This window comes from Alosa pseudoharengus, unplaced genomic scaffold (genome assembly GCF_046254945.1).
Source record: "Alosa pseudoharengus isolate Yale_2024_CS ecotype anadromous, Long Island Sound unplaced genomic scaffold, YU_APseudo_1.1 YU_APseudo_1.1_scf_7, whole genome shotgun sequence".
Classification (NCBI taxonomy): Eukaryota; Metazoa; Chordata; class Actinopteri; order Clupeiformes; family Clupeidae; genus Alosa; species Alosa pseudoharengus.
The window spans coordinates 8,115,092-8,139,649 of record NW_027468859.1 but is presented as its reverse complement, the minus strand read 5'-3'; the positions used below and the strand labels follow the sequence as shown (position 1 = coordinate 8,139,649).

General features: G+C 44.7%; 1 protein-coding gene across 4 annotated transcripts in view; it reads left to right on the top strand.

The window, feature by feature from the left end:
• daam1b (dishevelled associated activator of morphogenesis 1b) overlaps nucleotides 1–24,226 on the top strand; it is an 87,182-nt gene extending 62,956 nt beyond the window's left edge. For 3 of the 4 annotated variants that reach the window (XM_076273317.1, XM_076273316.1, XM_076273319.1), the window contains 21 exons: nucleotides 405–738; nucleotides 1,200–1,310; nucleotides 1,456–1,559; nucleotides 1,665–1,731; nucleotides 1,844–1,961; nucleotides 3,010–3,148; nucleotides 3,289–3,347; nucleotides 3,456–3,643; nucleotides 4,011–4,316; nucleotides 5,142–5,249; nucleotides 6,631–6,663; nucleotides 7,191–7,288; nucleotides 10,824–10,908; nucleotides 12,288–12,394; nucleotides 14,779–14,867; nucleotides 15,228–15,396; nucleotides 15,722–15,829; nucleotides 18,194–18,254; nucleotides 18,886–19,017; nucleotides 20,839–21,009; nucleotides 22,637–24,226. In XM_076273317.1, coding sequence (XP_076129432.1) covers nucleotides 405–738; nucleotides 1,200–1,310; nucleotides 1,456–1,559; nucleotides 1,665–1,731; nucleotides 1,844–1,961; nucleotides 3,010–3,148; nucleotides 3,289–3,347; nucleotides 3,456–3,643; nucleotides 4,011–4,316; nucleotides 5,142–5,249; nucleotides 6,631–6,663; nucleotides 7,191–7,288; nucleotides 10,824–10,908; nucleotides 12,288–12,394; nucleotides 14,779–14,867; nucleotides 15,228–15,396; nucleotides 15,722–15,829; nucleotides 18,194–18,254; nucleotides 18,886–19,017; nucleotides 20,839–21,009; nucleotides 22,637–22,849 — 2,800 coding nt within the window. In that variant the 3' untranslated portion in view covers nucleotides 22,850–24,226. The remainder of the gene's footprint in view (nucleotides 1–404; nucleotides 739–1,199; nucleotides 1,311–1,455; nucleotides 1,560–1,664; nucleotides 1,732–1,843; nucleotides 1,962–3,009; nucleotides 3,149–3,288; nucleotides 3,348–3,455; nucleotides 3,644–4,010; nucleotides 4,317–5,141; nucleotides 5,250–6,630; nucleotides 6,664–7,190; nucleotides 7,289–10,823; nucleotides 10,909–12,287; nucleotides 12,395–14,778; nucleotides 14,868–15,227; nucleotides 15,397–15,721; nucleotides 15,830–18,193; nucleotides 18,255–18,885; nucleotides 19,018–20,838; nucleotides 21,010–22,636) is intronic. The other variant, XM_076273318.1, reaches the window with a different exon arrangement.
• The last annotated feature ends 332 nt before the right edge of the window (nucleotides 24,227–24,558 follow it).

The following is a 24,558-nucleotide window of genomic DNA, read 5'->3' as shown; positions in this document are numbered from 1 at the left end:
CCTCACCTCAAAGGGCCACTGGACATCCCTCTCTTTTGTTCTCCCCGCGGTCAGAGTTAATTATTTTCCCAGCTCACATCCCGATGAAAAGCTCCTCTGACTGGTTTTATGAGGCGAGGGCTGAGAGGAGACTCCTTTTCACGTTTAATTACAAGACCAACTTCAAGAAGGAGTAATTGTCTTCTTTCGGTGTAGAACTCTGACCTTGGTATTGCTAGTTCCTTGTTCTATAGCTATACCAGTTTATAGTATCAGAGAAGTCATTATAGTATAAGCCAGTACAGGCATGTGGCATTTCAGCGTTTTTATTAAACCACATGAGATAGATAGATATGTAAAAAATGACAACAAATCAAGAACTACATCTTTCATTTGATTCTCACGGTCCATTTCTCTGATGGCAGGTTTGTGACGCGGTTCATCGACCTGGATGGTCTGACCTGTATCCTGAACTTCCTGAAGACGATGGACTACGAGACGACGGAGTCGCAGATCCACACCTCGCTCATCGGCTGCATCAAGGCGCTGATGAACAACTCGCAGGGGCGCGCGCACGTGCTCTCGCACACGGAGAGCATCAACATCATCGCCCAGAGCCTGGCCACCGAGAACATCAAGACCAAGGTGGCCGTGCTGGAGATCATGGGCGCCGTGTGTCTGGTGCCCGGCGGCCACCGCAAGATCCTGGAGGCCATGCTGCACTACCAGAAGTTCGCCTGCGAGAGGACGCGCTTTCAGGTGAGACGACCACTGGGCTGCAAAGGGTGAATATTCTCGACATCGCGGCCGCTTTCGGTTTGGGACAACTCGGTGAAAACAAACTCACAGACAACTGAAGTGAATGAACAAATAACACAGAATATTTGACCATGTAGTCGGTATCATTTTTTCCGAGCCAGCTGGGAGTTTGTAGGGGGCACTCACTCACGTTGTCAACTTCAGACTGTAACGCTTTTGCCATTTTATGTAGCTCATCAGAATAGTTCCATGACATTTTTAATAAACAAATACAACCATATGGTTTTATTTTCACCATGTGCACCCTATAGACACTGCACTTTACATCGAGGAAATGACGTGGCTGCGAAGTTGAAAATTCTGAGAACTGTTCATGTTAAGGGAGTGGAATATCCTCAGTATGAGATCCTTTTGTTTATCATCTCATTATGATGTGAGGTAACTCTAACATCTCTCTTCAGACATTACTAAATGATCTGGACAGGAGCACAGGACGGTACAGAGACGAGGTCAGCCTCAAAACAGCCATCATGTCTTTCATCAACGCTATCCTCAGCCAAGGAGCAGGGGAGGTAAGCACTATAGCTGACTAGACTTGTTTTATCATTTACCTTTTATTCTTTTATTGTTTTATCTTATTTTACACTGAGAGTCATGTTTCTGATGTCTTTATGAGCTTCACATTGAAGTTCTGTTTTTGGTTTGTGTGACGCACAGACAAGCTTGGAATTCAGGGTGCATCTAAGATACGAGTTCTTGATGCTAGGCATCCAACCAATAATGGACAAACTGAGGTCCCATGATAACTCCACACTAGACAGGTAAATTTAGCCTCACAGTTTACAACTTTGCTTTCAACTGTTAAATGATTCATATCCGATAATTTTTTTTCCTAATTTGTCTTTTATCTATTTTTCTCAACATAGGCACTTAGATTATTTTGAGATGTTGCGAAATGAGGACGAGCTTGCTCTTGCGAGACGATTTGAATCGGTAAGTTTAATCTCGTTCACGGTCCGGCCCGAATGTATTCATGGTGTGTTTTCATAAGCCTTGGGTTTGTGTAAGACAGAAGGTAAATATTATGTCTGCCACTGCTCTCCAGGTGCATATAGACACAAAGAGCGCCAGCCAAGTGTTTGAGCTCATCCGCAAGAAGATGAACCACACGGATGCCTACCCGCACTTTATGTCGGTGCTCCACCACTGTCTCCTCATGCCTCGTAAGACACACACACACACACACACACACACACACACACACACACACACACACACACACACACATATATATAAATGAAGATTTACCACACAGACACATACCAGCACTTTATGTCTGTGATGCACCACTGTCTTCTTATGCCTCGTCACACACACCCACATACACACAGGAAGTTTGAAAGCATTCAAAAATGAAAGAAAATGCATAAAACACACTGAGCACACACACACACTCACTCACTCACTCACTCACTCACTCACACACTCACACACTCACACACTCTCTCTCTCTCTCTCTCTCTCTCACACACACTCTCACACACTCTCTCTCACTCACACAGTCACTCACTCGTACACACTTGTTTGCCTTGACCTCCGTCATTAGAAGACATAGCGCCCTGACCTTTGCGATCACCCAGAGTGTAGCGTTTCGCTTGGCGCCCGCTTCCCTTCACAAACGGCCCGTTGTTCTCTGTCCTCCCCAGTCGAACTGGAGCACAGCTGTATCTTGCTCCACTATAATGCGCCGTGGAGCTGTCTTCACCCCTTTAAATATCTCTACCTCCATGCCGCTTCACTAAAACGCTCTGTAATGTAAACTCTTGGCCCGGTTTCTGCTTGTGAATGAGGCCAAGGTCAGACTGTAGTGCAGTCCAATGAATTGTCCTTTATACTCTTCATTTTTGCATACTGTCTCCACAGATTAGCTGCTTTGTGTTGTCAAATCTAAGCAGTGCAGTTTAAACTTTTTAAAAAAAGTTAAAATATCAGACTTTCAGCTGTAGTTAACAGTTTTCTGATCAATGCTTAGGATGTGGAGAGAAGTCACATTGCTGAAAAAGAAGCCAGTTAAAGCATCGATGGAGAAAGTTCAAAAGAAACGCATAATGATGACCCCCCATTATTACAATTGTAACAACTCAGGCATTTAATACAGGCAACAAGGTTTAACTCATTTCAGTGGTTCTTCATCTTGGCTTTAGAACACTGACTGGATTCTGTAGGCAGCGCTTTGGGGATTTATCTTAGCTTCTCTTTTGTGCTCCGCAGATAAGAGGAGCGGGAACACTGTGCAGTACTGGCTCCTCCTGGATCGCATTGTCCAGCAGATGGTCCTGCAGAACGACAAAGGTTACGACCCCGACGTGACCCCGCTCGAGAACTTCAACGTGAAGAACGTGGTCCGCATGTGAGTTCTAAGGCCCTTTTTGACTTAATAATATTTGATTGAAATGGGAGATGATCGTTTGTCTAAACAAGAGCACTACTAGGCCTCCTGTCTTTGATGTAAAAGCCTCCTACTGTGTCTCCTCCTCTTAACCTTCCCAGGCTTGTAAACGAAAATGAGGTGAAGCAGTGGAAGGAGCAGGCAGAGAAAATGCGAAAGGGTGAGTGTATTATTTTTAGTAATGACAAGCTAATACATCTCCATTTTGAAATTCCATAAACAACTCTCTCTGAAATGTGCTGACTCTGACTCTTCTGGCCTGACGCAGAGCACCAAGAGTTACAGCAGAGGCTTGAGAAGAAGGAACGCGAGTGTGACGCCAAGACGCAGGAGAAAGAGGACATGATGCAGACGCTGAACAAGATGAAGGAGAAGCTGGAGAGGGAGAGCAGTGAGCACAAGACGGTTAAACAGCAGCTGTCGGAACTCACGGTCCGGCTACATGAACTTAGCACGGTACGCTAACGTCCACCTCAAGGGTGAATTGGGCATCACTGAAAGTGGTCCAAGAAATGGCTTTGTAAAACAGGGCCCTATGAAATCATTTCACATTTTTTTGTCTAGGTTCTTCATTTTCAGCTTTGTTATCCGAGTTTCTTCTAGAATTGTCCAAGAATTCACGGTTAGCCGTGCTAGAATTGTCTAAAAATTCATGTTATATCAGTTCTGTAAAATAAATCACTGCCTGGTGAACAAAGTTTGTCTCCAAAGCTTAAGGATATGGCTGAATATAGCTACACGCTGATTGACCATGGCATGGATTTTTTTCCCCGCTGTCTGACCGCGAAGCTCAATCGAGTCTGTCCCGTTTTGTTTTCTGCAGAGGCAGGTCGGCACTGTCCCCGGGGGCCCTCCTCTCATCCCTGGTCCTCCAGGTGGACCTCTGCCACCCGTTCCGCCCCCGATACCCGCAGGCATGCCCCCGCCCCCTCCTCCTCCTCCGCCAGGTGTGGGTATGCCTCCTCCCCCACCCCCACCCCCAGGTGGACCGCCACCTCCCCCAGGTCGCCCACCCCTCTGCGGAGCTCCGCCACCCCCTGGAGCCCCCCTGGGACCTGCTCCCAAGAAGAAGAACATCCCACAGCCCTCAAACGCGCTCAAGTCCTTCAACTGGTCCAAGCTGGCTGAGGTTGGTACTCCAGGAGTCAAGCTGCTCAAAGTTGGAATGTTTTGGGAATAAAACTGGTTCTGAATGAAATTACTTCTGAATGGAGATGGGTCGTATCACAGCCTGGCATTTGTCTTGCACAGGAAAGATGCCAGAAGGAGTGGCAAATGTTGCATCAAAGAATTTATAACCACATGCTCTCATTGATTGTATGATTGCACTATTTGTGGTATGCAGGCATTGTACAACGGGGGCCCCATATCCAGTATTCACAGAATCATCACATATCCAGTTCATAACAACAATTAAATTAGAGATAGTCACCTACAAATGAAACAGAGGGCGCTTGTTTAATTGAGCAGGTCTTGCATAGAAGCCATAATAAGGCCATATCTGTGTATTATTTGAAATTTTAGGCTATGGTATGTTTATTTTTTCTTCACACAGGATGTTAGTGTGCCGTGGGACATTTTAAGTGTCAAAAGTGTGCCGTGGCACAAAAAAGGTTGAAAAACACTGGTCTGGAGGATCTCCATAAATGTACTGTTTGAGTTTGCAGTGCTCCTTAATCATCCTTAGTCAGATTGATCTGAACCTGTCTGTTTTATCAACATAAAATGGTGCCAAAAGTTTAAGGAGTCAATTTGCAAGACACAGTCGGTATATTTTAATGTCTATATGAGTGGGGATTACGGTATAAGTGTTGAGTAGAATGAAGAAATGAATGAATGAATGAATGAATGAATGAATGAATGAATGAATGAATGAATGAATGAATGAATGAATGAATGAAGGGAAGAATGACTCAAAGGCCCAGTGTTTTATGCACAACCTCCTCCTCTGCAGAATAAACTGGAGGGCACCGTGTGGGCAGACGTTGACGACAACAGGGTTTTCAAGATACTTGACCTGACGGACATCGAGAAGACATTCTCTGCTTACCAGAGACAACAGGTACTGTGTTTCTGCCAGAGGAAAGTTCCTCTGTCTTTTATCTTCTACTTTTCTCTCTCATTCTCTTTTATAAGTCCATTCATCCCACCATCTTCTCATCTGCATCTACACCGCTTGTAACCTAGAGCACTGTAGATTCACTCAAGCATGAAACATGGCACTGCAAGAATGAATGAAGTAGGGGGAATCGTTTAAGTATAAGTATATATACTCTTTTGATCCTGTGAGGGAAATTTGGTCTCTGCATTTATCCCAATCCCTGAATTAGTGAAACACACAGTGACGTGAAGCACACACTAATCCCGGCGCAGTGAGCTGCCTGCAACAACAGCGGCGCTCGGGGAGCAGTAAGGGGTTAGGTGCCTTGCTCAAGGGCACTTCAGCCGTGCCTACTGGTCGGGGTTCGAACCAGCAACCCTCCGGTTACAAGTCCGAAGCGCTAACCAGTAGGCCACGGCTGCCCCACAAGGCTCTAGTAGTGCATCATATCTACATAGTATCTGCTACAACAAAGATAGTTTGTTCACTCCCACACAAAGAAAAAGCTCTACATTTAGCGTTGTAAGACATTATCCCCAGATCTTCCCCTGATGAGCCCTACTTAAGTCATATCCTCCTTTTTGAAATATAAAAAAGTGTACCCGACGTAAATGAATGAAGGCAGTTGTTTTATGAGAAGTTCATTTATCGAGTGGACTCAGTCTAGGCCACCGCGCCCGGAGCATGGTATTCCAGACGCCTTGATGTTTGAATAATGCATACTGATCGCCATGGTGTCACCAAGGGGAAACAGTGAGAGCCCTTGTTGGAAAAACAGACGCTGTGTTCATAGTGCTCGGGCAGACACAAGGATGTGTCAGTTTGAGGCGCGCTAATAATAGCCACATGATTTCAGTCCTGTCAAATAAAGAAATCCCATATTTTTTTCTTCTCCTTGCACGGGACACCACAATAAAACTGCATTTCTGCATGATGTATGATGTGTCATCATTTGAAAATAACCATAAAACACAGTCTTATTGACATGAAACTGCCCGTAACAGTTACCACAGTCCTAAGGTTTTGAACTCACTTTGCATTTGTATACTTCACTAAATGCTGGCAGATGTATTATTATTATAACATAGAGCTTAATTCATAATGATAACGCCTAATGCAGCCTTGCACGCACCTGCCATTGTGCACAGTCTTTCATAGTACCATGCATCTATTACTCAAGAGTCTGCTTGCATAGACAGATATACACCATCAATCACCAGCATTCACCAGTGATCATTTTGTATGAGCTTGTTTTGTGTTTGTTTTTTGGCTGTGTTTTCACAAAACTGCGCTTCCTATCTAACGAGTGCTGCATCTCCCTTGCTTCTTGGCTGCGTTTTAGGACTTCTTTATGGTCAATAACAACAGACAACAGGTGAGTGACATTTAACAAGTGAAGATTGTTTCTCATTTTGTGCGTCTCTCCACGTTATAGTCTACATTTCAGTGTTGGTTCAAAACATACCTTTTCTGTCCTCTTTCAAAAAAATATTTACCTCAGACAAAAGTGTGTCCAGTTTCATTCCTGATTTCATCTTTATTTTCACAGCTTTGTAGAGAGCTTGTATTTGTTTCAGTGTTTGATTATATTTCCCTTCTCTACGTCAAAAATATTGGTGTTCTTGTAACCTTTGTAGTGGGATAAAAGTATCTTCTCAGATCCTGGTAGTTCCTAACACTAAGCTCTTGATATCTCTTTGTCAGCTCTTTGTTCTCTTTTGATGATCTCTCTCTCCCTCTCTCTCTCTCTATCCTTCTCTCTCTGTCCTGCATTTTTGTGGGGTTGTTTTTTGTACTTTTGCTCGTACATAGTCTGTTCAGTGTTCATCGGACATGATCTTAACATAATGGGGAAAAACAAGACAACATCAGAGGCGTTAATCCCTGTTTTCCTTTCCACAGAAAGAAGTGGAGGACGACTCCCTGAGCTCAAAGAAAGTCAAGGAGCTGTCTGTTATTGATGGCCGTCGTGCACAGAATTGCAACATCCTATTGTCTCGGTGAGTTAGGGTGTCTCATCTCCTCCTTGTTTTCATTTCACTAGGATGACAATGGGATATCTAATCTCGACGTGCGTCCTTTTGCCCTCTGTCGCTGTTCTGCCGTCAGTAGGGGTAGGCACGTGATCTCCCATTTCTTTAGCCAAAATAAGGGATTTCCTTCCCACGGATGTTTGAACTCAAAAGCGCCTGGGCTGAAATGATGGAGTGCCACATCGTCCAAGAAAATCCCTCTTTGCCATAACTATCTGGCCGGCCAAGGAAGTCGTTTCTCTTGCTTGACAAAAAAATAGGTTGCTGCTGCCAAGATATTAAATGTTTTAATTGAGAGCGACCGGCAGCTAATGTTTCCTGTTTAAACCTGAAACTGGCCAGACTGAGATAAACTTGGCGGCCGTTTTCAACACTTTGTGTCACCAAGTAGCGCTCCATTGTGGTCTGAAAGCTTTAATAGATCTCTTGTACAGCTGCCGGTGGCCTATAAGACTGAAAAGCAGGACTGTCTGGGGGCCTCAGACAGATGATGTTTTAATGAAACGGATTGATGTTATTCAGGGTGTGGTGTTACAGCCTTTCCGGGTCATTAGTTTGTACAGGTGTGGTCTTAATTGCTGGATGTTGAGATTGAGCTTGCGCAAAACTTTGTGTGTTTCTCATCTCGTCATCTTATGCTTAGTGTTTGGATTTCTCCATGTAATCCCACGGTGTAGGATGGATTTGTTTGGGCTGAGCTGTAGACAAGAAAGGAGAGTTAGTTTAAAAGATCGGATTCAGTATTTAGATTTTGGTGAGGAGAAAATAAAATCTGTGAGCTGAACCAAAGCTGGGTTTTTGCTGGATTTGATGCCACCGCGGTCCATTCCAAGATTTATGACTGCGCTCTAATTGATTGTGGCTTGGCGTTGTCATGAAGCCGCGGATTTACACACACGGCGAGACTAATTCCACTCGACACGGACGACATGAAACAAACCAAAATGGCAGGGGCGCCTCCCCTGGTGGTAACGTTTCTCGGAGCGATTAAGTGTGTTTTCGGGGCCACTCATCTAACAGCTGGGAGTGAAGATCGGAGCACCCCCCCCCCTCCTCATCCCCCCACAGGGCCACATAGGGTCAGCTAGCCCATGGAGCGTGGTGGTAAGTTCCAAAGTTGGAATGCTTGTCTGCTCTATTTTTGGACGACTAACCGCTTCTCATATGTGCTAATGTGAAAAAGAAACGGGAAGATGGGCAGTGGGTGAGGCATAGCTTGGCAGAGGGAACATTGCTTTGTTAGTCTTGCTACTGGGCAACAAACTGGTAGACCAAGTCATGGCACAAGCCTCGGGGTCTGTTCCACTGTCGTAAAAAAAACAACCCTAGTTGCTCTTGTGGTGAGGTGAAATTGTTGTCTGACAGCAAAGAAAAGTTTAGTTTTTTTCATGAAGCCCATAGAAGCCTTGTTTAAATCCTCCCAGTCACGGTCATGCAAAAAAAAAAATAGTTATGATGGACACAAATACGGGCTTTTAACAGGCTGCCTGCTCGCCTCTGGGCCTTCCCATTTTGGCTAATGGGTTTTATTGGCTTTGCTGAGGCCAGAGTGTTGTCTTAAGTGGCCTGGTGGCTCCCGTGTGGTTCTCCCATAGACCACCCATGGTGCAGACGGATCCGTAGGGGCTCAGAACAAAATGCCCCTATTCCTAGTTTCACGTTCTACGATGCCATTAGGCCCGGTTCTCCACGGAGGAGGCATTTTTTTGTAGAACAGCTGCTGAGCCATAAAAGATCTTTAATCTTTAAGTGGACCCCCCCCCCACCCACCCACCAAAACAAAAAAGATCACTCACACATGCCCCGATGGGGGCTCCATAATGTATTTTCAACTGCATGACAAAGGTAGCAGTAGTGTGCAGCTAAATGGAACAGTCCCCTACAACTGGTTCGATCTGCTATATAGATATCTATTTTAAAGTCATAGGCATATCTCTTCTTATTATGTGTGGGATCGACTCTGCACCGCCATCAGTTCAATATGCATTATAGATTGAATACCAGCTGACACATCAGCTATGATATGCTTGATGTCTGTTAACTACTAATTTATTCTTCAAGCACGCTTAGACGCCTTAAACACACCATAAAAGAAATTGGTTTAAAGTATGTTCATGATGTGAAAGCTACTGCCCATAAATGCTGAAATGAAACCCAGGCTCTAAGTCGTTTTTTTGTTGGAGGAGTCCACTGGTTTCTGCCCAGTGCGCTGACGAGCAGGCCGTTCAGGAGGTGGACTGGACGATTACCACTGCCAGTAATGTAACTACCACAAGTGGTGCGTGGTTTTTTTGGACACGAACAAACTCGGGGGTAATTCGGAGAAACGATAAAACTTGGCATGCCACTTGTTAAGCTTTAAAAAAGGTAGCATACCTGCAAACCATGTCATTAGGAACACGTCTGTGGTCTCTTAAAAAAAAAAAAAAAGAAAAAGCACAGGCCCATTTGCGTTTCATTTTCCTCGCTATTTACTTTCAAATTCGGTTCTGTTTTTTAACCGAAAAAAAAGTTGTTTTAGATGGCAAAACGGTTGTGTTGTATGCTGTTTTGGAGCAGCCCAAGCGGGCCTCTCCTTGTTTGACGTGGGAAGAACCCTGGCCCCGTTCCTCTCATCCCTCTCCAACATCTCTCCCACTCTCCGCACCCCTCCATTCCCTCGTTCTCCCTCGTTCTCTCCCTCTCTCCGCTGGCGGCCAAACCGAGAGCCGTCTCCCCGGGTGCCAAGCGAGCGAACGGGGCCTGTCAGGCACCTGTTCCCCTCTGGCTCTCGCTTGCCTCCCACAACGCCTCCTCCGTCACATGGCCTTTCAGCGGGCTGTCATCGAGAGGAGCTCGTGGGAAGTGGATTGCGGAGGGCAGGTTCAGGTTAAGCTTTTTCAGGTTGCCCTGGCCATGACATTTCAGGTGTGTGGAGGCTATTGCCTCTACTGTTATCTTGAGAAAGTTATTGTCTTCTCAAGAAAACGAGCCTCATCATTTCCACTGCTCTTTCATTTCCTACGAAGTGGTCACATCTCATTTAAATCTCGTTTAGGCCTCATTTGGATCTCATTATTGTCTCAATTAGGAAGAGATGATTGTGGCTAACCTCCAACCTCACACAGTAAAGGAGCTTATAAAGTGAGTGAGTCACAGTTGCCCCATCCCGGTTGTGCGAGTAACAGACCCAGCAGTGAAGTCTTTGTCCTAAACAGGCCTTTGCACCCTTAACATAAGCAGGCCAGGATATCTCATGTCTCATTATTTATAGTGTGGAGCAGTCGCTTTTCGTGTCAGTTGCCAGAAGAGGCATATTTCCTCTTAACGATTTTTCAGCTGAAACAGGAGGGAAAAATCTGCATCTGTGCTGAGGAAGCACAATTTATTTTATTTGGCAGTTGATTTCTGGGGGGAGTTTGGCTAAAGTCTTGAACTTGAACAGCTCAAAGCTGTGTAATGCTGCCTGGATTCATTAATCTAGTTATCGAGACCAAACCAAATTCTCTGTCTGCTGTTCCAGGTTGAAGTTGTCCAACGAGGAGATCAAGAGAGCCATCTTGACTATGGACGAGCAGGAGGATCTGCCCAAGGACATGTTGGAGCAGGTGGGTCATTCGTTTCACCCAGAAGGGAATTGTTTCTGATTGAGGTGTATAGTGTTACATAGACCTCTGTGTTGTTAACCTTGGCCTGACAGTTCTGTGACTCCAGGTGCAGCCCCTGGCATTAGTTGCAGACTCCCAGTCCACATGGCTGATGTTTCTGACAAAGCCTGACTAGCCAATATGCTGAGGCTTGATATTTTTCAGGTCGCATTTTGTTTTAACCTTTGGGGGGAAACCAAAGTCAAGTATTGACGTTCAACAAAGTTTATTTTTGATGAATGGGAATTGGCACTTGTTTTTTCAATCTACACGTCAGTCAACAATGCTGGTGTTTCAGACATAGTCTGATATTTTAGTTACACACAGGAGATTATGTTGAAGTCCTTGTTCTATTGGTGGGAACCTCTCACTACCACATGCATCATACATAACAACAATAATGAGCAACACTTAACTACAAGAACAAGAACAGCAAGTGTGTGTGCATTTCACTGAGGTTGTGAAATAGGCATCTTATTTGGGTTTTGTTGAATCTGGCCCACAATACACACAGAAGGTCTTACCAGCATGTCTGGCGTATCAGACCTAGTCTCCTCTATAATCACGATGGGTTAGAACACATGCCGTTACCAGAGACAGGAGCACACACCTCAGTCAAAATACACCTCAAGCATTACTGAGAGACTTCCCCACAACAGCCATGACCAAATGCCAGTCTAGCTGAGGTCTTCACATTTCCTCTGCCTCATTTGCCGGTGGTTCTAAAGGCCATAATAAGCTATAGTTATGCCCCATAGATGGCCTCCTTAGCTATATCCATTTATCCACTAACCTGTTATTTGGGGGCACCTAGGGCCCTAATTTAAATGCCAGGCAAAGTGCAAAGTCAGTTAATGAGCAAAGATCTTGTACATGAACTAAAGCCATTATGAGGTGTGTGAGAGCTTCGAGCTGACCCACCAATGTTAGTGCTTAGGATCTTGCTCATGGTATTAAATTCACAAATAGATTTTGCATAGTTATTCAGTTAGCTTCTATTAGACTTTAGACTTTGCATTTTGCCCCACATTTAGATTAGGGTCCCTAATCTGTCAAAGGTTGGCATTTTAGTTTTACACATTTTGTTTCATACTGTGTTTTGTAAGTAAGTAAGTAAGTACATTTTATTTATAAAGCACTTTTCACAGACATGATCACAAAGTGCTTCACAAAAACAAAAAAAAGTGCATGAAAAATAAAAGCATAGTAGTAAAATAGAATCTAAGGATAAATAAATAATTAGTAAAGTAAATGCAATGTCAAGTAGGTAAGTAAATGTGATGTCTTGTCAGTGGAGTGAATGTGGATTGAAGACGTACTGGTGTTTTATGTCCAATCAGATGCTGAAGTTTGTCCCAGAGAAGAGTGACGTGGACCTGTTGGAGGAGCACAAGCATGAACTGGACCGCATGGCCAAGGCTGACCGCTTCCTCTACGAGATGAGCAGGTACAGAGATCCAGCAGGATGTTTTGAAATAGAGCTGAACTTCTGAGCAAAACTTTTGCACACCTGTTAAGTGGACAGATGCGTAGCAGAAGGCCATAGGTATGGTTCAGAGACTCAAGGCCCCCCCCCCCCCACACAGGCGCTGACATGCAGCGCATTCCGCTATCAACGTTCTATTACATTAGAATCCATTGTTTCCCATACAACCCCGCACACCACCAACTAGATCACGATTCAATTCTATTTTTGTCAGAGCCGCTCAATCAAATCCATTTTTATTGAATGCTTGTCGGTTAAAAATGTTGGCATGTACATGGACAAGTGACATAAAGGGTCAGCGCACTCATGTAATGTCATGCATTAAGTAGAGCAGAACCTTTGAGCAGAACTTTTGCACACCTACTATGGACAGAAGCATAGCAGAAGACCAACGTCGAACTGAAAATACTCCCACATACTGACTGTAACTTGTAGTACTACATTTATTGAAAATGCAATGTTTTGGTCTGCAGACCCCCCATCACGTTAAAGTAAGGCATCCCACATGGAGCACAAGACTTAGTTTAGTGCTTCCAGAGATTCCCTCTGTTTCCATTGAAACTTTAGGTCATTGTCTAGGAATTTACTAACCACACAAGCACCAAAAGATAGTAATTTAATCCGCAATTAAATCTACCCTTGTTTTTGATCCAAGCAGAGATATTTTCTCACTCATGAGTCATCGTTTGAAGGGTGACTACAGAACATTTACTGATGTCTTCAGAACAGCAGCATGAATAGATAGTCCTGGGTTTCTTTACCATTGCTAATGGTGGTTCCATGCAATTATCTTCTTGGAAGTGTCACTTCTGATCCAGTCCCTGCAGAGATTTACACTTAACAACTTGTGGGTGTTTTTGGCACAAGAGCTCTCCCCCGTTTACAACCCATAATGGCCTTGAAATAATCATCTTTCGGAGGGTGTGCAACTGAAGAGAAGTGCGAATGCAAGATCCACCTAGACCGGACCACCCACGACTCTAAAAGCCCTTTTATTGAGCTTAGCATCTTGGGCTCTGCGCCGCATCTGGGGTGCTCATCTGAGGATTGCATTCCCCCCGCCGACTTCAGCTTAAGGGGGTGGAAAGAGATTGCGTCAAATCCTCCCAAACATGTTTATCTGGTCTCCACGGAGACTCGAGGCCGTATCAATATTTGCTGAAGCTCCGAATGCGAAGACCTGAATCAACAGAGCACTCAGTTTTCAGTCAGCAAAACTGAAAGTGAATGCTCACAGGTGTCTTGGAAATGGTTCCCTCTTAAGGTTTATTTATTATTATCTCATTCTATCTCTTCAGCTTGTTTTTGATCAATTCTGAAGCACTGTTGTTCAGTCATAGATTTATTTGCTTTTCCTGAGTGGGGGGCGGGGGGTCGGCATGATTGGAGAAGGTCAACTTCCTCTCAGAAACTGTCCTCTACTTCATCAAAGTACCGTCTTTTTGGACATCTACTGTAGATGGACACAGAAAGTCATAGTCATGAAGACATAGTCAGCAGTCTTAGTCAGGATCTTGCTCCCAAAATGTTTGAATTATTTACTACCTTCATAATGTTTCGGGGCCCAAGCCTCTCCTGGCATGATGAAATGTTACAAACACCCACAGCACACTCCCTCCAGCCTCCCTCCCTCTCACCCCACCCCATAACAGGGTATGAACCCAGTAGCTGAGTGTCGAGCTCCGTTTGTTTTCTTTTCCCTTCAAATAATCGGTCTTGTCATACCTACCCTGGCTCGGGGGGGGAGAAGACCCACCTTCCCTCTTACTGTGGCTGCGTCGTCTGCACACATGGGCTGCAGCGAGAGCTGGGGCAGTGTTGTGGTCCGTTTGAGACTCCTCACATGTAGCTTCTGTCGATCAGGGGTGCGTTTCCCAAAGCCATAGTTGCTAACCTGTTAGCAACTTAGTTGGTTGACAATGGGAAATTGCATTGCAACCAACAAAGCTTCTAACTTAGTTAGCAACTATGGTTTTGGGAAACGCACCCCAGTGTTTTTGTAGCTGCATGTTCCTGATGTAAATGTAGTTTAACTGGCAGAACAAAATGGCCACATTACTTAAGTCATGGGCTCGAAATTCACATATTTTTTCACTGGAAGTTGCTTTTCATAAAAGCTTCTGCTAAGCTAGTACACCACGTTGTGCCCTCGAGGAAGGCACTTAACCTTTAGTTGCTCTGGGGTGACTGGCCCTTGTAATAACTGACATATGTAATTTGCTTTGGGTAAAAGCATCAGCCAAATGAATAAGTGTAAGCATAATGTGTAATGTAAATATATACATGTCTCGCAACTCTTTTGTCTTCATCTTCTTTCGGTCCTCTCTTGCATGTCTCCCTCGCAGAATAAACCACTACCAACAGAGACTTCAGTCACTGTACTTCAAGAAGAAATTTGCCGAGAGGATCGCCGAGATCAAACCCAAAGTTGAAGGTCAGTGTTAACATCTCAAAGCAAAAATGACAACTAAACGCCATTCTATACTGTAATCAAAAACAAGAAGTTGTTTTTCTAAAATATATATGTATTACACATAAGTTTATCACAGTCATTAATTTTTTAGTTTATATGTACGATATAATTATATGTTCTAAGTGTGATATCAAAAGCTCAAAAAAGTCCAGAATCACAGATCACAATACATTACATTAATGCCATTAAGGTATAAGCATATGTATTGCACACTACTTTATAGAACATTCAATATTTTCACTTTCCATATCTGTATATGTATATGATATGACAAGTGGCATTGCTCTGTGAGGTTAATCAGTGTCCAATGCTTGTCCCCAGCACTGTCCAAGGCCTCCAAAGAGGTGCTGCACAGCCGGAACCTGAAGCAGCTGCTGGAGGTGGTCTTGGCCTTCGGAAACTACATGAACAAAGGCCAGAGGGGCAACGCCTACGGCTTCAAAGTGTCTTCGCTCAACAAGATCGCTGACACCAAGTCTAGTATCGACAAGTAAGAGTAAAACAGATTTCAGAGCAGATTTAGCAGTTCGAGTTGGTTGCAGTTAGTGGACATGATGCATGCATGTAATCTTGTGCATTTGTGTTACTGTGGTAAACTTAAAGGGTAAAGAAGCAATGATACTATGTTTAATAATGTACATGTGTAATAAATAGGTTTGAGAGAAGGGACACGTGATTTTTCAGAATTCACACACACACACACACACACACACACACACACACACACACACAACCTGACCTAAATCAGTAATACATTTTAAACTAGATGAGTTGGCAGAAATCCACTTATCCTGATTGCATTTGTTCATTTGCAGAAATGTCACTCTCCTCCATTACCTGATCACCATCTTGGAGAAGAAGTACCCCAAAGTCATGCACATCCCTGAGGATCTGCTGAATGTCCCGGAAGCAGCGAAAGTGAAGTAGGTGGCACAGAGATCTCCCCCCCCCCCCCCCAACCCCCCCTGCCCCGCTCTAGTGTGCTCCCCATCTCACCAGCCTGGGGATTTATGAGTCCTTGTGGCCTCCTTGAGCTGAATGGCTTTAGGAAACAAGTCCTCAGTACTCTCCATCCTGTGCATCAAGCCTAGAGGTCAACGCGGGTCATCTGCACTTAAAGATGAGCGAAAAACAAGCACAACAACACTGAACTCCAGCAACCCCCCCCACCCCCACCCCCACGTAGTGTTTGTGTCAATGTGCTTTGGAACTAGGACATAACTTCTAATGAAGTCAGATGTTTCTTCAGATGGATTTCATCAGTGTCTCATCTCTTGAACGGGCAGCAGGACACTGGGAAGTGTATAGTAAATGTAAAATAAGAGGAAAAACAGTCTGACAGTCTGTGTGCGGTCCTAACAGGGCTTACAGGAAGTTAACACACGGAGATTGTCTTCATTCTCTGGGATGAGACAAAGAACAGTGCACCTCCTGAGGTATACGCTAGCTGAGGTGTATATTACACAACAGCAACTCAAAGCTCTTAACGTGGGCCGGTAGGACTCACTTATAGACACAGGGGAAGCTCTGGTGAGGGCAGGTCGTATTGTGAAGCAGATGTGCTGGACAGGCGGAGAAGGTCCAGACCCCTCTCTCAGCTCAATGGGCCCTCTGCGTTGACACAGAGTTGTATTGATTCAGATACACAAATTCCTGAGACAGCATGTGTCTGTTTGGACTCATCTCGACGCCAGCCAGATTTTGAAACCAGAGACGACAGCCAAACCACACACACACACACACACACATACACACACACAAACACACACACACACACAGTCCTGCTTTAAGGCCAAGTCTCATCTTGGGGCCCATTAAGTATTCAGAGCAGCAACAGATGAAAGACAAAAAAACAGACGTATCTCCCAGATCTATGTGATGGGACTCCTTTTATGTCCTCTCTTTTATCCAGCGCGTAGCCATTATCCATCTCACCTGTCTCACTTGCACAAGTTCAGCATGTGGCTCCATAGCTCTTCAGTACAAACTAAAGGGCAATGTTAAATGTTAACCAGCCTCTGTTAAAGATGGTGGCTGTGACATTTTGATTACATTTGGCTGTAAAATATTGTACGTCACACAGACTTTCAATTGATCACACTCCTGATGAGAAGAGAAGTGAGCTTTTGTTGTTGGTAGAGGCATTACCATTATCCATCTCAGCTGTCTCAGTACCACAACTTAACTTTTGGAACACTCCAACCAAATTAAAGTGACATAAAAGCTAACTGTCTCCTGCCAAACATGGTGCCTTTTTTGCCAAATGTGTCAATAAAAGATGCAGAGTGATTAAATCCATGATAAAATCTGCACCATAAAAACATCTGGTAAATGAATACATGTGAGCGTAAACCTACTGCATCACCCAGACTTCATCACACTCATGCGTTTGACTCAGTCTTGAACCCATTCTAGAGGGGCAGGCCACAGACTAGGGGGATTCTGGGACTTTGTTGTAGACTAAGGTGTTGCTCAGGGTATCAACTTACCTCAGGAACAACAGCCTCAGCCATTGTCTTCACATGTGAGTGATGGACGTCTCTGTTGTTTACGGGGGCGCTATCAGAATTCACAGTACGTGCGTATGCCACAGGGCTGTGTGTGTGTGTGTGTGTGAATCTCTTTGATGATGGACAATGCCCTGATTGTGCTGGCACATCAATGAGAGAGGCACTGATTGAGCGCAGCGGCCTCAATTTCAGTCTCTTATACAAGCACACACAAACGCGCACAGAGAGAGAGAGAGAGAGAGAGAAAAAAACAGACAGCTCTGCTGTCATGCAAACCACAGTCTGCAACAGCGCCTGTTTCTGTCTCTGTAAGCTGGTGAATAGTCACGGGTCATGGCACCAGGTTGAAGTTCAGGTTGAGTTGGCGTCTATTTTCACTACCACTGTGACTCTGTTAGTCAATGGGGTCAAGGGGTTAGATAACATCGGACCAAATTCTTGTTTTTTTTTTTCTGCAGTTGGGTAGGCTCAGAAATAATGCCAGTGTCCTTTAGAGCATTGGTTCTCAAAGTGGGGTCCGGGGACCCCCAGGGGTCCGCAGCACATGGTCAGGGGGTCCCTGACAAAGTTTGCTACAAAATATGAAATTGTCTTATATGGCGAAAAATGCTACAGTATCAGTATTTGCCCAATTGATCTGCTGATATGTTACATCAAAAAAACGTACAAAAGTTTGAGAACCCCTGTTTTAGAGTGTTCAGGGCAACAGAATGCATCTCTACGTCTTCTACCCATTAGAACACTAGCTGACTTTTCTTTCATTTCCTTCTCTTTCAGCATGACTGAACTAGAGAAGGAGATCAATAACCTGCGCAGCGGCTTGAAGAGTGTGGAAAATGTGAGTTCTCACCACTGTGTTTGTTCCTTCTCACTGTGACCTTGAGGAACCCCCCCACCCACACCTCTCTCACTCCGTTCGTCTCGGTCTCCTCTCTCAATGGGAGTCTTTATCCTTCATCTCCAGCTGCCTTTGGATAGTCAGTTTGTCACCTACTTGAAATTACAAAGTGACATCCAACTCTGCACTTCCTGTGGTTCTGTAATTCAAAGCATCTTTATTGGCATAGCTGTTTTTATAGTGTTGCCCAAGCTAGTGTTTACAACAACAGAATAATACATTCCGTGTAATTACATTATTATTACAGGGTAATGGCACAGTATTAAACAGATAGCAAAGACTTTCTCTCTTTCACATACGCACACAATTGGCCCTAATTTAAATGCTGGGCAAAGTCAGTCTATGAGCAAAGTCCCTGTGCATAAACTTACGGCATAATGTGTCTTGAGACTGCTTTTAGCTGACCCACCGCTGTTTGTGCTTAGGATCTTTCTCATGGTATTAAATCAGGAAATAGATTTTGCATAGGTTATGTTATGTTAAGCAAGCTTCAGTTAGACTCTGCCCTTTGCCTGCCATTTGAATGAAGGCCCAGTGTCTTTTCCTCATCCTCTGCATGGTTCCCCTTCAGGAGCTGGAGTTCCAGAGGAAGCGCCCTCAGGAGTACGGGGACAAGTTTGTGTCCGTGGTCAGCCAGTTCATCACCGTGGCCAGCTTCAGTTTCTCCGACGTGGAGGACTCTCTCCACGAGGCCAGAGACCTGGTAAGTCCTGTGTGGACGTGGAGGACGTGTCTAAGACCAGGCACGCTGAGGTGTTGAGTGAAGGGAACAGCACAGCACGCGCACCTCTGTTTTCCTTGAAGGCCCCAGCTGTTGAAACAGCCCGCGGCTGTTGCCCTGTGCCACCGCGTGCTGGGTGCAGAAGCTTGACCCTTGACCTTCACCGCGTGTGCTTCCGAAAGAGGGCGACCTTGCCGTTTTTATTGGACCCCAGAGGCCCCAAAGAGGCAAGACTCTGGGGCAAAGAAAAAGGGGAAAACTGCGTACAACCACAGTCTCACCACTACCACTAAACTATCAACTATCAACTACATAGTATTCTACCGTGCTGTGATCATAGGGAACTATTTAGTGTAACTACTGTTCCAATTACACTGTACTAATTATTATTACTAGAAATCACTAACTTTTCCTGATAAGTATGGGTGCATAGAGAACTGCATTGTATACTAAAAAGTAACTTTTAACTAAACAACTAAAAAGTAACTTTTACTACACTTGTGTAACTACATTATACTATCTGCAAATACTCTGAGAACAGTTTATTAGCTACTATAACCACAAAGGATGACTACATAGTGACCAGCATAGAGCTCATACCTTATCAGAGTTTGGAGTCCACTGTGTTTTCAGTGGAAAGATCGTCATAGGTTATAAACTAGTTCCAGTTGTAGTTTCCAAGTGATTGTGACTGAACTGCTTACCTGGCAGAGCTTTGATCTATGGTCATCGTTAATTTCCTGGGTCTTTTGACAGTCTTATAGGAGTTCGATGGACTGAAACATAACTACGAGCATGAGCGAAGTCTTTATGAGCATATTTACAGTGCTCATACAATACAGTTGAACCTGCGCCCAGACAAGGCTGCGATTCCAACTGAAGGTCATGCTCTTCACGGCCCATTAGTGCTGTCTGAACCAGGCCCCGCTTCCCTTAGTACCACGGAGAGTGATGGAGAGACAGACAGACAGGGAGACGGAGAGAGAGAGAGAAACGAGGGGAAGTAGAGAAGGAAAAAGTGCCTCCTTGGCTGAGTCGAGCGCGGCCCATGCTGTGAGTGCACTCCATATGGCAGTGATAAACGCACATCAAAGGCATCATGGGACAGCCAGGCCTCCGACAACCCCCCTCCCCAACCCCTACCGTGAGGCGGCACGAGGCTGAGATGGTGCCTTGCTGAATCCCCTCTGCCCCTCATGTACCCCCCCCCCTCTCCCCCCTTTGCTCCTACCCCCATGTTTGGGCTGTAATCAGTTGCCAGTGAAACGTGGCTTAACGAGGACACCCGTGGACTAGCTACCGGCGCCCGAGGTTTGTCCGTGCGTGACAAGGTTAATCTACACCAGCTCCCGGCGGTGGCGGGACGTGCCTAGTCTCCCCCTCTCCCCTTTTCATCTAGATCCGTTTCTGACGCTCTCTACCTGCGTTAACTAGCACCCTCTTGTCTTTAAAACACTATGCTTGTTTTATTGAGCCTACCATATATAGTGTTTTGCTGCGTGTTTGTTTGTTTGTTGTTTACAGTAGCTGTGTATCCCTATTAGACATCCTGTACTTTGGCCCATTAAATGTGACACCAGGTAGCACTCAGGAGTCCAGAGACTATAAAATGCCATTAGCGGAAATGTTTTACATTTCCACACTTCAGCAAAGTTTGTCGTCACAAACAATGCACACAGAAGAAGAATGGAAAAGTAGGATGCTTCCTGTGGAAACCCAACTGTGTGAATAAGATCTAACGTATCTTCACAGTCCTTTTCAGACCTGCTCTCTTCTTCTCCTTTTGTCTTTGTCTTTCCTCAGTATGTGCGTGCGGTGAAGCATTTTGGCGAAGAGGACGGCAAAATGCAGCCAGATGAGTTCTTCGGCATCTTCGACCAGTTCCTGCAGGCCTTTGGCGAGGCGCGGCAGGAGAACGAGAACATGCGGCGCCGCAAAGAAGAGGAGGAGCGCAGGTCACGCATGGAGGCTCAGGTACCTGTTAGAGTTTGCATTCAGTCATTTAGCTTCTAGTAGAGGCTCAGGTACCTGTTAGAGTTTGCATTCAGTCATTTAGCTTCTAGTAGAGGCTCAGGTACCTGTTAGAGTTTGCATTCAGTCATTTAGCTTCTAGTAGAGGCTCAGGTACCTGTTAGAGTTTGCATTCAGTCATTTAGCTTCTAGTAGAGGCTCAGGTACCTGTTAGAGTTTGCATTCAGTCATTTAGCTTCTAGTAGAGGCTCAGGTACCTGTTAGAGTTTGCATTCAGTCATTTAGCTTCTAGTAGAGGCTCAGGTGCCTGTTAGAGTTTGCATTCAGTCATTTAGCTTCTAGTAGAGGCTCAGGTACCTGTTAGAGTTTGCATTCAGTCATTTAGCTTCTAGTAGAGGCTCAGGTACCTGTTAGAGTTTGCATTCAGTCATTTAGCTTCTAGTAGAGGCTCAGGTGCCTGTTAGAGTTTGCATTCAGTCATTTAGCTTCTAGTAGAGGCTCAGGTACCTGTTAGAGTTTGCATTCAGTCATTTAGCTTCTAGTAGAGGCTCAGGTACCTGTTAGAGTTTGCATTCAGTCATTTAGCTTCTAGTAGAGGCTCAGGTACCTGTTAGAGTTTGCATTCAGTCATTTAGCTTCTAGTAGAGGCTCAGGTACCGGTTAGAGTTTGCATTCAGTCATTTAGCCTCTAGTAGAGGCTCAGGTACCTGTTAGTTTGCATTCAGTCATTTAGCTTTTAGTAGAGGCTTTGATCAGAGGCCACTTGTAGCATTGTACTGTTACATATTTCTACACCGTACACACACACTATACAGACCCACAGCCACTAACACAAATACATTCATGCCCTCACACATACAGAGCCCTCTTTATGAAAAGATACACACACACACACACACACACACACACACACACACACACACAAAGAGAATTGCCCAGTTTACAAAAGTACATGCATACACACAGACTCTGTTATCTTGGCACCCATGCACGTAATGTAAAGAGTTGTTAGCACATCACTCTCCCACTGACACTACTACAACCGCAGGTAACCCTGGCCTCTGGCATTGACTCCACTCACGCCCTGTTTCTAAGCCTCTGTGCAGGCGGCAGACGTGTTTAAACAGTGAAGCTGGATTGTTGACTTAGAGCAACGCTGCCAGGTGGGCATGTTCCAAACCTCTAATGCCATCCGTAGCCTGGCACAGCTCGCATCCCATGCCCAGTCCAAAAGGGGCATGTGAGAGCCACATGCAAAAGACTCACCGAGCCAAAACGGCCATTACACGATCACTCGGCCGCGTCGGTTGAGACTAATTAAAACAAAAGGCCTTAAGCTGTTTTTTGAAACCTCTAGTCTATCATTTCGAGAGTAAATAGTTTGCAGGCAGACCTTGTTATGCAAAACGTGAGGATATTCTACCCAGTGTCACGAAAGGAACAAAATGAGGACAGTCATTTGCAACGCTATTAAAGCAAATAACAAACAGGATGTTCGATTTTTTCAACTGAACATCAAGGCATTCTTCTGACTGAATGAACTATGTGCAAAGCAACGTTATTCTTGTTATTGTCAGCATAACGAAGTGTGTTCAATAAACTTTTTTTTCTTTCTTTTCATTTTCCTAAGATGAAGGAACAGCGGGACAAGGAACGTAAGGCGCGGAAGGCTAAGGAGAGCGGCGATGATGGTGGCGGCGAATTCGACGACCTGGTGTCGGCTCTGCGCTCGGGCGAGGTCTTCGACAAGGACCTATCCAAGATGAAGCGCAACCGCCGGCGGATCAACAGCCAGTCCTCAGAGACGGCCCGTGAGCGCCCGGTCACCAAACTCAACTTCTAAACGCCATCAAAACTGCACCCAGAATTCAACCACCACCACCACCACAGCCCCCTGGGCCCTCTCCTACCCCAAACCCACACTCTTCCCTTCAGCTTCTTCACCACTCCAACCTGCTCTGTTTATTTGGACAGTGCTGCCACCTGGTGGAGGCCATGAAAAGCACACATAAATGTGTCACTCCTTATGGACAGGATTCAGGATTTCCACTGAAAACAGGGAGTGCTTTGTGTCAGTGCCTGGCGACAGAGTACACAGAGAATATAAATATATACACAAACATATTCTCTTGAGGTTGAGTCAGAACTGTGTCCGACTTCACCCTTCTGTGACTTTTTGGCAGGGTTAAAAAAAAAAAAAATCAAGGAAGCGGTAAGGCCATCTGTTTACAAGATGGCCCCCCCAGAGAAACTCACCGTTTTTATTTGATGCAGGTCTTCCTTTGAGAAGATTAAGATTGATTATTACCGTGCTGGCGCACCAAGAAGGGCTGCTGGTTTTCTGGCCTGAAGATAATGCGGTCAAATTCGATTTGACCAGAACACTTAACAGGAGACGTGTGCATACACAAACACACACACACACCCACTCACTCACACACACAGATGTTCATGGACCATGACTTTAGGAAGTGGTTTTCCTGTCTGTACCTCGAGGGACGGAGCTAACGCCAGAACCTTTCCATACAATGGTTCGATTAGTTTAGGTCCTCTAAAGAATAATGAATACATATTACTACAAGGATTGGAAATAGCAATGGCACACTTTATGCATCAACCATTTTTTTTCTACATAGGCTAGTTACAAATGTAAACTGATAAAAGGAAAAAAAACTATAGAAGTGCCCAGATATGGGATTGACTTTGCAAAAAATGAACCTTTTATATATTGATTTTTGTTTGTTTTAGTACTAATGTTAATGTCAACTAAGGCTCTGGTTTACTGTAGAATGGACATGTAAGAGTTGTGTATGACCCATGTGGACATCCATGGAGGCTCTGAGAGTTCCTACGTTACTGGACCTAATTTTGATGATGGTTGTGTTTTGCTGGGCATGATGGCCAAAGTGGGTCCTAGTGTAAAGGACTCTATGCTTTCAGTATTGCCGGAGTCTGTCACATACAAAAAGGAAAAATAACTGCAAAATGTAAAGTTATTTAAAATACAGAATAAGTATGTTAACCAAATCAGTGCAATACTCCTCCATCAGTTCTCTCATACCATGGTTGCCCCCTGGTCCTCTCTCTCCTCCATCTAGATTAATTGTGTAAAAAAAAGGTTTCTTTAACAATGTGAGAGAATCTCCATTGGACTTTTGTAATTTAAAATGGCCTTCCATGATAAAATGGTTCTGACACAAATAAATTGCAGAAAACTCTATGAATGTTTTGGTGTTTTGTTGTTGAGGAGGACAATGACCTCTATGAACTGTTTGACATGAACATGAAAGCAATGACCCCAAGTACACATGAAACGCTGCCCTCTACTGGCAGTTTAGTTACAGTGCAGTGGTTTCCAGGTGACTCACTGGACTGCTTTGGTTGTTTTCATCAATGGCTGAAGCCCAATCTCTCCCCTCACAGACTCACATACTTAGATGCGCGTTCCCGCAAACTTCTTGGGGCTTAGGGCTGTCCCACTGCGAAATTTTGAAGTGCATGAGGGCTCGCTCACACCCTTTCTGTGCCCTTTCCATAAGTCAGCATCTATGC